The 17,341-nt window shown below is 43.4% G+C and overlaps 1 protein-coding gene across 1 annotated transcript in view; it reads right to left on the bottom strand.

Moving 5' to 3' along the window:
• The window catches only part of LOC136577887 (bile salt export pump-like), a 113,550-nt gene extending 101,807 nt beyond the window's left edge, over positions 1–11,743 (bottom strand). The window contains exon 1 of the mRNA XM_066577807.1: positions 11,652–11,743. Coding sequence (XP_066433904.1) covers positions 11,652–11,743 — 92 coding nt within the window. The remainder of the gene's footprint in view (positions 1–11,651) is intronic.
• Positions 11,744–17,341: the final 5,598 nt, after the last annotated feature.

Raw genomic sequence — 17,341 nt, 5'->3', positions numbered from 1 at the left:
CAGGGTGGCAGTACCAATGTGGTTCACTGATGGAAGTGCAGGGCAAGCCGCCTAATTATCATGGCGTCATTAATAGGTTGCTGGTCTGCATGGTGAACTACATATATCAGAATGGTCTGGCAGCCTGTATCCACTATGTGTGGGAGTATACACCAAGCATCCACCCCCCTCATTACCAGGAGGCAGTGTGAGTGGGTGTTTTATCGGTGTCCTGCATAGGTGTTATTGGCTCCTCCATTTGGTAGTCAGCTACCTGCATGGTGAGAGGAGGATGCATCTATATGCACTCCTCAGTCAGTAAGTAACGGCCATTTTCTGTGATTGTCAGCCAATCAGGGGCAGCGCATACAGGAGGTGGGGATTTTTTAATCCCCAGCCAGAAAAGAAGAAGAAGACCAGTGCCGGGGACCGGGAAGAAGCCACGGCGGGCTGAAAATGCTTTTAAGGTGATGTATACTTTAAAAAAACAAATGTTCCTGCACCTAGGGCTTAGGTTATAGCTTTGACAGTAGGATTTCATTGGTTTAGATACAATACCACAGTCTGGACCCAAGAGGTCTAGCAGAAGACAGTCCTTTTTGAATTTCACTTTGGAGCAGATAACATACCTCTATGGTCTCTTTTGGACGTACAAGGCTTTTTCCATGCTCTAATACTGCAGTACATTATACTAATTATATCAAAGATAATTTAATAAGAGATAATATATTGAAATGTAAGAGCTGTTATTCAGGTTAGCTCTTCTGCCATCTGGTGTAGCGTCTGTGCTAGAATGCTATTGGGTGGCATATGGCAGACGTGGATTTTAGATAGTGTTGAGCAAACTTTTGTTCTAAAGTCTTACCTTTTGTAGAAGATTCTTGACTTTCCATGTAGTTATCACTGGAAGAGATTAGATAATTATATTTTCATAGCAAGCTATACCGAATATATTCATAGTTAAGCAGATACTTTATAAAATGTTACAGGACATCAAAGCAGAAATGTCCACAGAACAATATTGATATTCTCTATTTTTCTTTTTGCTTTCTGTTTGTTCAATAGGCACATTACACTTAAAATTAAAAATTTTGCATTTTTTCTATCACTAGTACCTAGCGAAGTAAGGGTGCGGGCAGACGAGCGCATAAACGGCGCGTTTTTGCGACCAAACGTATATACGTGACCATCTGAGGCAATGGTTTCGAATGTATTCGTTCACATGGGCGATTTTACGGCGCGTAAAAACGGCAATTCGAAAAAAAACGGAACATATGCGACCGAAATACGCGCCAACGCATATTTGATCGCCGAAAAGACCGTTTGCAAAGTAGGAACAAACGAAAATACGCTTTCTAGCTCTGGTCGTGATCGGTGAAAAACGATCGCTCGGGCGATTATACGTTGCGCTCGTGCGAACGTAAATACGCCTACGCTCGTCTGCCCGCACCCTAACTGACAACAGGCACCTTACAGCTGCTCATTACAACTTCCATGACAATATGCAAAAGGTGATCACATAGTAATGAGCTATAAAAGGTTGTGTAATCTGTCATTCAAAATATTGTGGCAATTAAGAGAATAACGCAACACCATAAACCTCCTTCAGGGTTGAGTTTGTTTGATTTAGCAATGTCAGTTTCATGAGTTGGCAATAGTGATGAGCGATTACTGGAATAATTGGTTTGTGTCAGTATTGGGCCAATTTCACGAAAATCATTGTGAATTGGGGCAGTTGATTTTGACTTCCATTAAAGTCAATGGAAGTAAAAAATTGAGTTCACTAATTTGCCCTCCAGAAGGTCGCCAATGCAGCCAAAGCCCCCGATAATTGCATGACAATACAGCCACACATTTGGAAACACTGTGCTTCTCCCAAAAATTGGTAAAAATATTGTACACTGGTGTAGGGGTTAATCGCAGTACAGGGATGTCAATGGAAGCAAAAGATTGCCCACATAGGGTTTCCTAGATAAACAATTGTGCCAAGGATGACAGCAAGTGTGCTCCCTATCGTAAAAGCAATGTTATACATTTTATAAGGAGAAATTCTGCCAGGTGAACACAACACTCAAGCATGGGCCTACTCCAATCTGTAGAGCTACCCAAAAAGTTTTACTAAACAAGACAGCAGGTGTGCTGATTTTTTAAAAAGTAATACCATAAAGTTTGGAAGGGACTGATTCTACCAGGTGAACAGAACAGCCAAGCACGGGCTTTCTCCAAGGAAAAAGTTTAAAGCTGCAGCTGTTTCTTGTGCTTTTTCCGTTTTGGGAGGAGGAAGAAACATGAACGAAGCAGAAGGAAAGCAGCAACAGTTGAACCAGCACCGCCAGCAGCAATAGCACATTGAGGGCAGCGCGTGCTCCTTGTGGAAACATGAGAACTGTAGCTCCGTATTTCCATATAGACATATTTTTCATTTGGGGACAAGCAGGAGGAGGAAACATGGTGGAAGCAAGAGAAGGAGAGCAGCATCACCACCAGCAACAACACCTTGAGGGCACCATGTGGTCTTTGATATAAATCTATGCTCTGTCATATGTGAGTATATATTGTCAGCATGCTAACTAATCAGTGGAATCTACCGTGGGGGTGCAGAAGTCAGATGAAATCCATGCCTGGTTCATTTTTAAAAATGTCAGGCAGACATTGTGGACAAGCGGATAGATTTGTCTGTTATCAAGCTTAGACATCTAGAAGTCAAAGGGGCCAAAGCTATATCTGAGTACGTCCATGCGGGAGCTGACATACTCTTGGACCAGCATGGATAAGTGCTGCTTGTGGCTGTCAGTCCTACCCTGTGCTTTTGCTGCAGGCTGTTCATCTGCCATGAGCTGCAGAGCTGCAATCCACTGTGGATGTATTTTCGTGGTCACGGGGAACTGCTGTGCTCAAGCTGTTCAACAGTCTGTCCTGATAGTGCTGCACTTTGAGGTTCCTTTTCATTGCCGGAATGACGTCTGAGGCCACAAACCGAGAACTGCAATATTCTCCACACCAAAGTGTATTTTGTCTGTCTGCTTTCCTGCTATAAACATGGACAGCAGCAGAAATATATCCTCTCCCGATGTACAGACCATGTGTTATATAGGCGTATAAACATGATGCAGCAACTTTCTCTGCTCCCTCCAATAGAACCCCATTTTAGTTTTCCGCTGGTTACACTGTGCCTATGGTATATATGGCTAGGCCATGTGATGTAGGCATCCAATGAAATTGCTGCCCATATGCAAGATGGAAGACACATTTGATGACATCAGCAAGGCACCCTGGCTGTTGATTGGCTGTACAATCACCTCTGCAGCAGGCATTATGGGAAATTTGACTTTCTGGCGATTTTCACCAAAAATCAGTTCAGACTAACCCAATTTAATCATTTTATCACCCAGCCAATCAAGTAGAGCAACACTAGTTGGCACTATTCACTAGGTGACATTATAAAGCATTATCTATAGCAGCAGTACCCAAACTGTGCTTCGCAGAGCTCTTGGGGCTCCGCAAGTGACAGTCAGGGGCTCCGACCAAGGGTCTCCATTGTGATTACTGGCTGGAATGCCGCAGCTCCCCGCCAGTAATCATGCAGCGATACTGATCCTGGTGCACACTCTGACATTAATGTGCACCCGGGATCCTCCTTTCCTGAGTCCTCTCCAACTCACTTCCATGGGAGAGGACAAGGGAGAAAATGTTCCAGGTGCACACACTGATGTCAGTGTGCACTCGGGATTAGCGCTGAGCAGAGGGAGAGGGGCGCTTACTACAAGGAGAAGGTACGTATATGAGTTGGAGGGCTATTATTACTGTGGCTTCTGTGGGGTAAATATTACTGTGGCTACGGTGGGGGTAATATTACTGAGGGGGTTAATATTACTGTAGCTTCTGTGTGGTTGATATTATTACTGTGGCTACTGTGGGGTTAATATTACTGAGGGATAAATATTATTACTGTGGCTACTGTGGGGTTATTATTATTCCTGGGGTCACTGTGGGGTCACTATTACTACTGCGGCCACTGTGGGGGACACTTACTACTGAGACCCCTGGGTGTTACTATTACTACTGGGGCCACTGTGGGGGACACTATTACTACTGAGACCCCTGGAGAGTCACTATTACTACTGAGGCCACTGTGGGGGTCACTATTACTGCTGGGGCCACTGTGGGGGTCACTATTTCTGCTGTGGCCACTGTGGGGGTCACTATTACTGCTGTGGCCACTGTGGGGGTCACTATTACTGCTGGGGCCACTGTGGGGTCACTATTATTACTGTGGCCACTATGGGGGTCACTATTACTGCTGGGGCCACTGTGGGGTCAATATTACTACTGTGGCCACTGTGGGGGTCACTATTACTGCTGTGGCCACTGTGGGGGTCACTATTACTGCTGGGGCCATTGTGGGGGTCACTATTACTGCTGGGGCCACTGTGGGGGGTCACTATTACTACCGGGGCCACTGTGGGGTCACTATTATTACTGTGGCCACTATGGGGGCCCCTATTACTGCTGGGGCCACTGTGGGGTCAATATTACTACTGTGGCCACTGTGGGGGTCACTATTACTACCGGGGCCAATTTGAGGGACACTAATACTACTGGGGCCACTATAGGGGATGCTATTACTACCAGGGCCAATATAGGGGATGCTATTACTACTACTGCAGCAATGAGGGACCCTATTACTACCGGGGCCGCAATAGGGGACACTATTATTGCTGAGGCCGCAATAGGGGCCCCTATTACTACCGGAGCCACCAATATAGGGGGTCACTATTACTACACAGCGCGGATTTACTATGAAATTCACAGTAGCTGTAGCAGCAAAGTGGATAAGATTATGAAAATCTAATCCACACGCTGTGAAAAAAATCTGCACAAAAACTATGCAGATATTAACATGTCGTGCAGGAATTAATTCCGCAGTATGTTAATTTCAAAAATAATGTATATCAATAGCCCATCCAGTGCTCCAACGTTACTATCTGTTTGTTTTTTAAACATCTCTGTCCTTTTTATGACCACATAGGTAGAAATTATATGTTGTGATAAGCCACGCCCCTAACCCCTTCCCAGGGGCGTACCCAAAGGCTCAGGGGCCTGGGTGCAAAAGTTCAGCTCGGGCCCCCCCCCCCCCAGGTCCTATTTCCCCCTCGCCCTGTAGCTATGCCTGAGGGACAATGTCCACGTGCGGATTTTATTTATATAATCCGCACAGGAGATCCGTGCATCTTACTGCCCATAGGGATGCATTGGCATCGGTAGGGCAGTTAAAAGCATGCAGATGGGATTCCTTCTTGGCTTGCGGGTCACATTTTCCTGTGGATCTGGCACACGGACGGCTCCCGCGGCTTCCATTGAGGCCTATGGAAGCTGTTTGTATCCGCGACACAGCCGCAGCTGTTTTTGTACTGTGCCGCGGATACGCGAGAGAACAGGACATTTTTTAAAATATTGGTGCGCGTGCACGTGGCACGCTGCCGGCGTGCCGAGCACGTCTGCTGACCGGAAGAAAGAAAATTCGGCCAGCACAGAGAGGAGCCCCGCAGCATCCGGAGAGGTGAGTATAATGTATTTTCTCTCTCCATGTCCCCGGGCATGTACGAATTTCACTGCGGGATTCAGCAGAGAAATCCGTGCGTGCAAATGGGCATGAGGCCTAGGAGTGAGAGATGGATAGATACATAGCTATGAGAGCGATTCCGAGATAGATAGATAGATAGATAGATAGATAGATAGATATGGAGATAGATAGATAGATAGATATGGAGATAGATAGATAGATAGATATGGAGATAGATAGATAGATAGATAGATATGGAGATTGATAGATACATAGATGGATCGATAGATGGATATGGAGATAGATAGATAGATAGATATGGAGATAGATAGATAGATAGATAGATAGATAGATAGATAGATAGATAGATAGATAGATAGATAGATAGATAGATAGATAGATAGATATGGAGATTGATAGATACATAGATAGATGGATGGATGGATATGGAGATAGATGGATGGATGGATGGATGGATATGGAGATAGATAGATAGATGGATGGATGGATATGGAGATAGATAGATAGATGGATATGGAGATAGATAGATAGATAGATGGATATGGAGATAGATAGATAGATAGATGGATATGGAGATAGATGGATATGGAGATAGATAGATAGATAGATAGATGGATGGATGGATATGGAGATAGATAGATAGATAGATAGATAGATAGATAGATAGATAGATAGATAGATAGATATGGAGATAGATGGATGGATATGGAGATAGATAGATGGATATGGAGATAGATAGATTAGATCGATATGGAGATAGATATGAGATAGATAGATAGATAGATAGATATGAGATAGATAGATAGATAGATATGAGATAGATAGATATGGAGATGGATAGATAGATATGGAGATGGATAGATAGATAGATGGATATGGAGATGGATAGATAGATAGATGGATATGGAGATGGATAGATAGATGGATATGGAGATGGATAGATAGATGGATATGGAGATGGATAGATAGATGGATATGGAGATAGATAGATTAGATAGATATGGAGATAGATATAAGATTAGGCAAGATAGTTAGACAGACACATAGATAGATACATACATACCTTGGTGTCCAGACTACTTCACTGCTCAGGAGAGAAGGTGTACGCAGTGTCAGCAGGGAGATGACATCATCCCTGGGCCACTCGATGCCTTGCTGTGCTGTGCCTGTGTGCCTGTGTGCCGGTAAGTCCTCTCTGCTCTTTCCCCCACCCCCTTCTCTTCCCCTGTCCTCTCTCCAAGTCCCACCCCTCTCTTCACATACTCTCCTCCTGGCTTGTGCTGTCGGCCGGACCGCACTAACTTAGCAAGCGGCCGCCGACAGTACAAAGTTAAAGTAACCTGTATATGCAGGAGCGCGGCCTCTGGCCCCCCTAAAGCACAAGGGCCGGGTCGCCGTTGCGACCCCGGCACCCCCTACCGGTACGCCTATGCCCCCCCCCCCCCCTTGACCACACCTTGTGGTTCCACGAGAAACTTTTCCTTCGAAAAGGGCTCCATGGCTGAAAAACTTTGGGAACCACTGCTCTATAGTGTTACATACGTTTAAAGGTGAACCTAATATAGCTTAATATCCTTTTTAATATTTAAGACAAAAATAACCCTGCCCCCCTCTCTTATTATCCAGAAGACCCTTTTGCAGGTTTGGCCCGGTTATTTATTTTATGGTTGCACATAAATTTTCCCTGCAATGATAGACTACAGCTTCCTCTTTAGATAAGAGTTGATCAGTTGGGTTTTCAGAAGCCAGATGAGATTTGGTCACCTAAGGTGTCACCTTGTTGAGACAACCCCTGGTAAATTGGTTTACCTACATTTATGGCATTTCGAAAAGTTTACCCACAAGTTTTTGAATGAGATTTATAACTAGAGAATAAGTCTTAAAGGGGTTGTCCCGCGAAAGCAAGTGGGTCTATACACTTCTGTATGGCCATATTAATGCACTTTGTAATGTACATTGTGCATTAATTATGAGCCATACAGAAGTTATCAGAAGTTATTCACTTACCTGTTCCGTTGCTAGCGTCCTCGTCTCCATGGTGCCGTCTAATTTTCAGCGTCTAATCGCCAGATTAGACGCGCTTGCGCAGTCCGGGTCTTCTTCTTTTCTCAATGGGGCCGCTCGTGCCTGAGAGCGGCTCCTGGTAGCTCCGCCCCGTCACGTGCCGATTCCAGCCAATCAGGAGGCTGGAATCGGCAATGGACCGCACAGAAGCCCTGCGGTCCACCGAGGGAGAAGATCCCGGCGGCCATCTTCAACCGGTAAGTAAGAAGTCACCGGAGCACGGGGATTCAGGTAAGCGCTGTGCGGATTTTTTTTTAGGTCCCTGCATCGGGTTTGTCTCGCGCCGAACGGGGGGGGGGGGGGGGGGCTGTTGAAAAAAAAAAAAACCCGTTTCGGCGCGGGACAACCCCTTTAACTTCAGTTATGGCTTTATTCTAGATCACATTAACCGTTTCCTTGTCATCAAAGCAGTATGCCAACCAATGGACTCCCGGCAGACTCTCCAGTGTTCGAACCTCTACACTCATATCTTGTCAATTTGACAGCTGCTGTGATTTGAGAGAGGAAACAACAATTGTAACACTAAAGAACTGATAAACAAAGCCAACAATGAAAAGACATAATTATCACAATGAACAAAGATCCACATCAGAGAATTAAATTATCATTTCAGCTCTGCTACATCCGCAAGGAGAAATCATTTTACCACTTCAATAGAAACTATGTAACATTTCTATTTCATCTGCATTAACTACACTGGGGAACAAAAAAACATTTTTTTTCTTGGTGCCTGGATTTGTAGACTTTATTCTGGGTATTTTTGTGCTAATGAATCTGAAATTAGCATAATTTTGTTCTAGGGGCCTTAGTTTTTGAAATACTGCTGATGTCATTATCTATTGTTCTTATAATTACTTTATCTTCAGCCAGCATTTCTTTACTATTAGCAAACATGAGACCTATGATTTTGTGATGTTCTGTTCATGTTCTTGTTTGTATGTGTATTTTACATGTTCTGCCTAGAGATCAGCGAACGTGCTCGCTTAGGACAATTACTCTTGTTCTAAACGAGCACGTTCGCTCATCTCTAGTTCTGATGTGTTTCATCCCTTAACTCTACAGGAAGTAAGTTTACATCCTGGGCACATGGTACTTAACGCAACAGGACGCAAACTTATGTCTTGTGGATGGTAGGAGCCGGTTGCAATTGATAGCCTGCCTCCCACTGCAGCAGCGAAGATCGATGAGAACACCGATCCCTGCTGATAATCCCCTACATGCCGTAATCAATATACATCACGCCATTTAAAAGGTTCACAGAGGAAGCGTGACGTCATCAGCTGTTCTGGCCTGTCATGGACTATGATCGCTATTATAAGTGATAAGGCATATCTGTACAGAAGTACTGCATGCATTATCATAGAGATCAGAGCTTTATGGGTTAAGTCCCCTACATTGGCATAAAAAATGTAAATAAAATAGTGTAAAAAAACAGAAACATTTTTCGCACACTTTCACATTTGTATAAACAAAATTTTAAATGTAAAAAATCAGGCATTTATATCATCATAGCCATAACGACCTGTACAATAAATTGAACACCCGATTTATCCTGCACGGCAAAAACTGTTTAAAAGTCCCTAAAAACCTGATGGTTATTTCGCTCATTTTGTCTCCCAAGAAATGAAATAAAAGTAATCAAAAAAGTCATATATACCCCAAAATGGCACCAATACAAACTAAAGCTTGTCATGGAAAAAACAAGCCCTCACAGAGCTAAATCCATGGTCAAATAAAAAAGTTATGGGACTTTGAATGCAGCGATGTAAAAAACATAATATTAAAAAAAAAAACAGTTTTTATTGTGCAAAAGTGGAAAAAAAAAACTAAAAAAATAATAATTTTTATGTTGTCCTAATCGTACCAGCCAGCAACATTAATGTTGCATGTAATTAAATCTTGGTATTTGTATAGCGCCAACTTATTCCGCAGTGCTTTCAGGTAATTATTACTTATTACCCCCACCAAGCTGGGTTCTCATTTTACCGACCTCGGAAGGATGGAAGGCTGAGTCAACCTTGAGCCGGCTATCTGAATCATGCGGGGACACGAGGCTCATCATAATTTTATGCTGCATAATTAACACTGTTAAAAAAAATGTAAAACTACAATGGCAGAATTTGTTTTTTCTCCCCCTGCCCTTCAAAGTAATGCATAAAAGTTTTACAATACATTATATAAACACAAAAATGGTACTAATAAAAACTACAGTTTGCCACTGAAAAAATCATGCCCTCATACGGCCATGTCGACAGTGAAATTAAAAAGTTACGGCTTTTTAAAAAGTGGAGATGAAAAGCCTCCCCAAAATTGTAGCGGCGTCATGGCCAAAATAGGTCATGTCCTTAAGGGGTTAATTTCTGTTACAAGCGATGACGTGGCTCCATCACAAAAAAAGTGTTAAAATTATCCTGATGGTTTTTGTTTCATTTTCGGGAAGTACAGGTTCCTTTAGCACATAAAAGCTATAACTGACCTTGTAAAAAGAGCTTATTGGGCATATTTGAAAGTAAAACTGAGGGACCAAGATAGGATTTGGGCACCTCAAGTTGTATCTAAAACATGTGCAGAGCATCTGGGACAGTGGATAAATGGCAGAGGGAAGTGCATGAAATGTGGTATACCAATGATATGGCGAAAACAGATAAACCACAGTGATGACTGTTACTTTTGTATGATGAATGTAAAGGGCATCAATGGGATTAACTGGAGTAAGTGGAAGTATGCTCACCTCTATTGGTACCCTTGGTTGTAACTTGAGCATCAAATTGCATTGCCTGCACAATTATTTGGATCAATTTCCATAGCACCTTGGTGATGTGAGCGACAAACGGGGTGAGCAATTTCACTTGGAAATAAGTACCTTGGACAAACGGTATTGTAGACGATGGAATACGCATATGATAGCCGAATACTGTTGGAGTATCCTACACTAATGTCCAAAAACACTTCATCATAGAACATTAATTTTTAGGAATGCTGCCTTCCAATAGGTGGCGTTGTAGACACATTGTTCCATCTTCACATTTGCATAGAGTATTTCCCAGAGGAGCATGGATGGCCTTATAAGTCTCCTCACACCTTCTAGGTGCTCTCTTTAAGCAGAAACTATACCCTTCCCATCCCACGTATATAGGTCTCTCACTATCCAATCCAGAAACCTACCGCACACTGATGACGGGCAATCACCCCGCAACAGTCTGTCTGTGCATGGCTATCTCTTTACTTCTGGAGAAGATTCTGGCTTTGTCTCATAATTGCTAGTCATTGCTACAAGGCTTGTTAAAAGGTCTGACATTGATTTGTAGGAATTATGCCTTCCAATACATGGCGCTGTAGAGGCATGCTTCCCTATAGGAAATCACAGAAATGCAGTTTCAGCGACATCTCAGTGAAGAAACCTTCCAGGCTTCTTGGGATTTATCGTTACACTTTCAGTTTACATTTATAATAGAATATGCAAACCTCTATAAATTTATATGGACATATGTCACATCTTGATAAGCAGACATGATAGAGGAAAACTAATGTCATTTTCAGAATCTACGACCCAAAAATACCACAGAAAGGTTCTAAAATCTCAGTCATCAAAAACTATATTCCCTAGTGTTAACTAATTTTTCTTAATCTTTTCTGTTTTATTTCTTTTTTGCAACATCATATCACGGGAACATTGCTGAGCAGTTTATATAGCGCTGCTTATTCAAACACAATTATGTTATATTAACTGAACAAGGATCAAGGATCCCAGCAGTCCTTACCTAATTGTAACAATAACAGTGTGCAGCATTAAACTCCCAGTACAATAAAGTAATCCAACAATTAAGAATGGAAGTAGATAGTCAATGCCTGGAATAACTCACAAATAAAATTTGCAATAGGCTACAAATCTACGGCGACGCTACAGAGGGGAAGGTACAGAGGGCTTGTGACTATCATAAGAATTCCAACTATCTCATGCAACGTTCTTCCCTGTAAGTCATGACGAGGTTATATCAACCATTGAGCCGTAGCCTTAAAGTACCCAACAAGAATGTTACTAACCAGCTTGAAGAACTTAGAACTAAAAGCAAAGATACAATCTGTTTGGAAGAGCACTAGGGTCTTTCTCCTCATGATCAGTGGGGATTAGAGTTCAGCGAACGTACTCTGCCGAGCTTGATGCTCGTTCGAGTATTAGCGTACTCGATGGTGCTCGTTACTCGAACGAGCCTCAAGCTGTGTTCGACCCCGCCCCAGTTTTTGGCTCCTCCCTGCTGTGACGTTCCAGTTTTGGCCCCTCCCCACCGTGATGCAGCGCGCGTCACTGGCAAATTTTTTGTCTGGTAGGGGGAGAGAGAGAGAACACAAGAGAGAGTGAATACGAGAGAGAGAACGAGAGAGAACACAAACCAAGAAAAAAAAAGCTCGGGACCCGGCGTCCCACATACAAAAATGCTTGAGCCTCTCATTGTAGTCAATGGGGTTCGTTACTCAAGTACAACTCTCGAATTTTCCAAAAAGCTCGACTCGAATAACGTGGACCCGAGCATTTGGGTGCTCGCTCATCTCTAGTGGAGATCCCTGTTGATGAACTTACGTGTAGCCTATGTATATCTAGCCTATAGACCTCTTCTTTAGACATCGTAGCACAATACATTGTGACATTGTCTACATTCCAAAAAGTAGTAACATTACTCACAAGTCTTGCGCACCTGGAAAGAAACTCAGCCAGTCAACTCAGAATCCAACAAATACAAACTGAAGATATCAAAACACCAAGACAAGAAGCATAGAAAAAAGTTGGAAGACTTTTGGACTGAAAAAAGACCCCATGTGAATTAAAAGTCTGCTGAGATCAATCAGGTGTCTTCGTTTCGTTTTGTGTCACATATATGGGGATCATGAAGGACATCAAATAGGCATATTATGATGTGGGGCAAGATACTATATGAGGTGCATTCAAGTTCTAAGGTCTCCTAATCTTTTGATCGAGAATAGGAGGAGATAGAAACATGGAACACATTTTAGAAGATGTGGGCATTTTTCAGGGATGAGTGAGACATGACAGCATCATCCAGTGCACAAAACCCACATGACATTGGCTGGACTTAGAAACATTTTCAGTATTTAAAATGGCCGTGTTTACGCTCCCAGAATGACGTGTAATTATGTGTTTTCTTCATTAGTGTGGAATGATACCCATCATCATTCATCAGTTGAGTGAGACATGCAATGAAGGGATCATGGACATGGAAAATGTATGTTCATGGGTATGACAGTTCAAAGAAGTCCAAACGTTGTGTGAGAATGATCTAAAGGAGCCTTGACCATGCACCAGCTGTTCTGACAACATGCCTGCATGAGTGGAGCACACGGTTATGGTGGACCACCAATTGACTGTGAAGGAGATTGCCTGCAAAGTCAGCATTTCCATATAATTTGTGTACATCATAATGTGTGAAGACCTAAAGATGCGAGAAGTTTCCTCCAGGTCAGTGCTGTGAATGTTGACCGACAACCACAAGACTGCACATGTGGCAGTGTTTCCGGTGATCTTGACCCTTCATGACAGCATGAATGATGCCTTCATTCTATCAATTGTCACAAAAAAATGGGTAATCGGTGGAAAACAAGAAATGTTTATATTATGTCAAAGTGTTCCTCAATAGTTTCTAGTTCCTCAATAGCTTCTAACCACCAAATTTATGGACGCCACAGACTTATTATGCAATGCTTCTTGGGGAAAAAACCTGGATAATATTGTAATACAGCATCCCATCTATGTTACAATATTTTTCTCACATGTGTATGGCCATGTAGATTCAGAACTCTACAGAGGTAGAGTATTGGGTCATAGCAATATATGCGCACTACATTACAGATTACATATAAGACAAATCTATAACAGCCATGTACATTAAGTCTTAACTGGAAACCATACCGAACAATAATTAATATAGGCAACAAATTAAAGGAGATGTCCCGAGGCAGCAAGTGGGTCTATACACTTCTGTATGGCCATAATAATGCACTTTGTAATGTACATTGTGCATTAATTATGAGCCATACAGAAGTTATAAAAAGTTTTATACTTACCTGCTCCGTTGCTGGCGTCCTCGTCTCCATGGTGCCGACTAATTTTCGGCCTCCGATGGCCAAATTAGCCGCGCTTGCGCAGTCCGGGTCTTCTCCTCTTCTCTATGGGGCTCCGTGTAGCTCCGTGTAGCTCCGCCCCGTCACGTGCCGATTCCAGCCAATCAGGAGGCTGGAATCGGCAATGGACCGCACAGAAGCCCTGCGGTCCATGAAGACAGAGGATCCCGGCGGCCATCTTCAGCAGGTGAGTATGAAGACGCCGGACCGCCGGGATTCAGGTAAGCGCTGTGCGGGTGGTTTTTTTAACCCCTGCATCGGGGTTGTCTCGCGCCGAACGGGGGGGGGGTTTAAAAAAAAAAAAACCCGTTTCGGCGCGGGACATCTCCTTTAAAGTATATATCACAATGTACTTACAATGTTTGCTCTAGTTGTGACAATTATGTACTCCAAATGTTTGCAGAGGTACAGTCTGGTCTGCCCCTGGGATGTTTGTGTCACTGCGGTGAAAGTTTTTTATCATTAGCTATTAGCAAATTTATCAGCAGTTCACACCCTGTAGTAAAGAACACGTGAAATGGAATGCTCTTCGCATTTCACTTGGCTTAAACTATTGATTACCCTTCTTCCTGTTCTATTCTATATTTTATCATGCTGGTTAATCATTACATTGTCATTCTATTCCAAACAGAGAATGATAAATGCCCCATTCTTATGGTCTGGGATTGTCTTTATGCCCTAATAAGATATATAGACGTCATAGAGAGATGGCTTGCTCTTGACCCTCTTAAAGGGGTTGTCCCGAGGCAGCAAGTGGGTCTGTACACTTCTGCATGGCCATAATAATGCACTTTGTAATGTACATTGTGCATTAATTATGAGCCATGCAGAAGTTATAAAAAGTTTTATACTTACCTGCTCCGTTGCTGGCGTCCTCGTCTCCATGGTGCCGACTAATTTTCGCCCTCCGATGGCCAAATTAGCCGCGCTTGCGCAGTCCGGGTCTTCTGCAGTCTTCTATGGGGCTCCGTGTAGCTCCGTGTAGCTCCGCCCCGTCACGTGCCGATTCCAGCCAATCAGGAGGCTGGAATCGGCAATGGACCGCACAGAAGAGCTGCGGTCCACGGAGGAAGAGGCCATCTTCAGCGGTGAGTAGAGAAGTCACCGGAGCGCGGGGATTCAGGTAAGCGCTCCGGTGAGCTTTCTTTACCTCCCTGCATCGGGGTTGTCTCGCGCCGAACGGGGGGGGGGGTTGAAAAAAAAAAAAACCCGTTTCGGCGCGGGACAACCCCTTTAAGTAGCCAGGGCTGGGAGCTCCCACTCTGATGGCCTCCAACCATCTAATAGATGGTCTCATTGTTGGTTCCTGTCTCTTTGAGTGGACACCCTGTGAGCAGCCACCAGGAGCTTCCCTTCCCTGATCCCCAGAGAACTCAGCTGCCAGACCCCCAGAGATCAGCTGATAAAATTCTGTCATTCTCAATTCTAGAAGTACTGGACTTTTGATATATGTGTTATCTAGTAAATTTTTATGCAAATGACAGAACTGAAGACATTCCTAAGCTGAATCCAAAGGAACTCATGTCAGCTCAGCTCCATGGCTTTCACTGCTTTCACTGATCTGAGAGAGATGGCACTATGGAGAAACTGTTTCCACAGAGAGGACTAAGTAGTGTATGTAGACTGCCTGAGAGGACACCGGGGTCCAGAGAGAGTATGGAATAGTGCGACGCAGTAAAGGATCAGAAACTGAATTTCATGAGCATTGGATCATGAGTAGGGTAGCCTAAAACAAAACCGATCAGTGTCCACTGTGTGAGAGACTTGATGATTAGTAAGCAGGCCTGCTAGCAGCTTAGGATGGATAAAGGCTCCATAGGCATAGAGATTGAGAGTTTTGGAGAGGAGCCTGGACTGAGTAATTAATGGGTTCAGGTTAGAGATGAGCGAGCGTACTCGGAAAAGCACTACTCGCTCGAGTAATTTGCTTTATCCGAGTATCGCTGTGCTCGTCCCTGAAGATTCGGGTGCCGCTGCGGCTGACAGGTGAGTCGCAGCGGGGAGCAGGGGAGAGCGGGCGGGAGAGAGGGAGAGAAAGATCTCCCCTCCGTTCCTCCCCGCTCTCCCCTGCAGCTCCCCGCTCCGTGCCGGCACCCGAATCTTCAGGGACGAGCACAGCGATACTCGGATAAAGCAAATTACTCGAGCGAGTAGTGCTTTTCCGAGTACGCTCGCTCATCCCTAGTTCAGGTGTTATGATGCAATGTGAAGGTTAAATTGTGTGATTGCTACTGTGCTATGCAACGCTCTTTGTAAGGGTTACCGGGGAAGGTAAGCATATTGTGCAAGTGTGATGAAGCCTGAAAGAGACATGCAAAAATTATGATAATTGTGATAGTTGATATCTATGATGTCTGCTGTCTCAGTAGCAGAGACACAGATAGGGGATAACTTCTAATTTTGGTACAACCCCTTTAAATTATACTGCAACATAGAACCTCAGTGGTTTGAAATACATAAGCAAACTTTTTTTATTAAGGATTTCCAACCTATTTTTATCTTCATATACAAATAAAGTTTTGGATTTTAGTTCTTGCTGACGCTGGAGGTTTCACATACTGTCTCTCACATTTTCAAATGAGGTCCGGCTCAGCGTCTCCCTGCTCTAGGCGTTGGCTCACTGAATGTGTTAACCTGCTTTATAACTTTTTAGCAGTGAGCTGACTATATTTCTTTTCTTTGATATTACATAGACAGCAATTTTTTTCCCATTGTAGCGCTTTATTTTCCCTTACTGCTGCAGGGGACTTGAACACTCGCTACCGTCTTCCTGTACAGTTTTGGTTCTCATATCAGCAAGCAACGTATAACAAGAAGGGATTGTTTAAAGCAGTACAACCCCTTAGAGATGATTGCCTACTAACTACATAACATAGTACAAAGTATAGACGTCCCAGTGAAAGTAACTGACACATCCCATAATGGTTTCTTCGTAGACTATCACCTTGTTGAAGGCTTTGGAAAACATCCAGCTATTGATTACTTCTGTTCTCTTGACATTGTAACCTGCTGTTATCACAGACAAAGTAGGGAGTATTCTGCTCGATGGTGTCCATGTTACAGATGACAAGGTAACATGATTTTTAGAGATAGCTTCGCTGTAATACTAAAAACAAAGTTGGAACAATAGATATCACAGATAATTACACCCCGGATTTGCTGCGGTTGAGAAATCTGTTATTCATATAGGGCTAGGACTTCATGGCAATTTTGGCTGTGATACAAGTTGCATGATCAAAGATCACAGTGTAGCCCTGCGATCTCCTAAGTTAATAGAAGTCAATGCAGTTCATTTCGCCATTTACGAATTTCCGTGACCCGCATATCAAATAAAATGCAACCTTGTAGCCTTATATTTCTGTATATAATGTTTTGAACTGACTTAAATTCAGACCATTGATCCGAGATAAAAATCGCTTGTGTCAATGATTATTCAAATAAATGGGTTCTTTCCCATGTGAGTTCCGTCCATCTCAGAATTAGACAATGGTCAGGAAGGGTATTGTTTCTCCCTAGGGAGAGCACCTAGAAGGTATCAGGAGACTTGTAAGGCCATTCATGCTCCTCAGGGATATATCC

Source organism: Eleutherodactylus coqui, chromosome 8 (genome assembly GCF_035609145.1).
Source record: "Eleutherodactylus coqui strain aEleCoq1 chromosome 8, aEleCoq1.hap1, whole genome shotgun sequence".
Classification (NCBI taxonomy): domain Eukaryota; kingdom Metazoa; phylum Chordata; class Amphibia; order Anura; family Eleutherodactylidae; genus Eleutherodactylus; species Eleutherodactylus coqui.
Note: the sequence above shows the minus strand (reverse complement) of the source record. Positions and strands in the feature narration are given on the sequence as shown.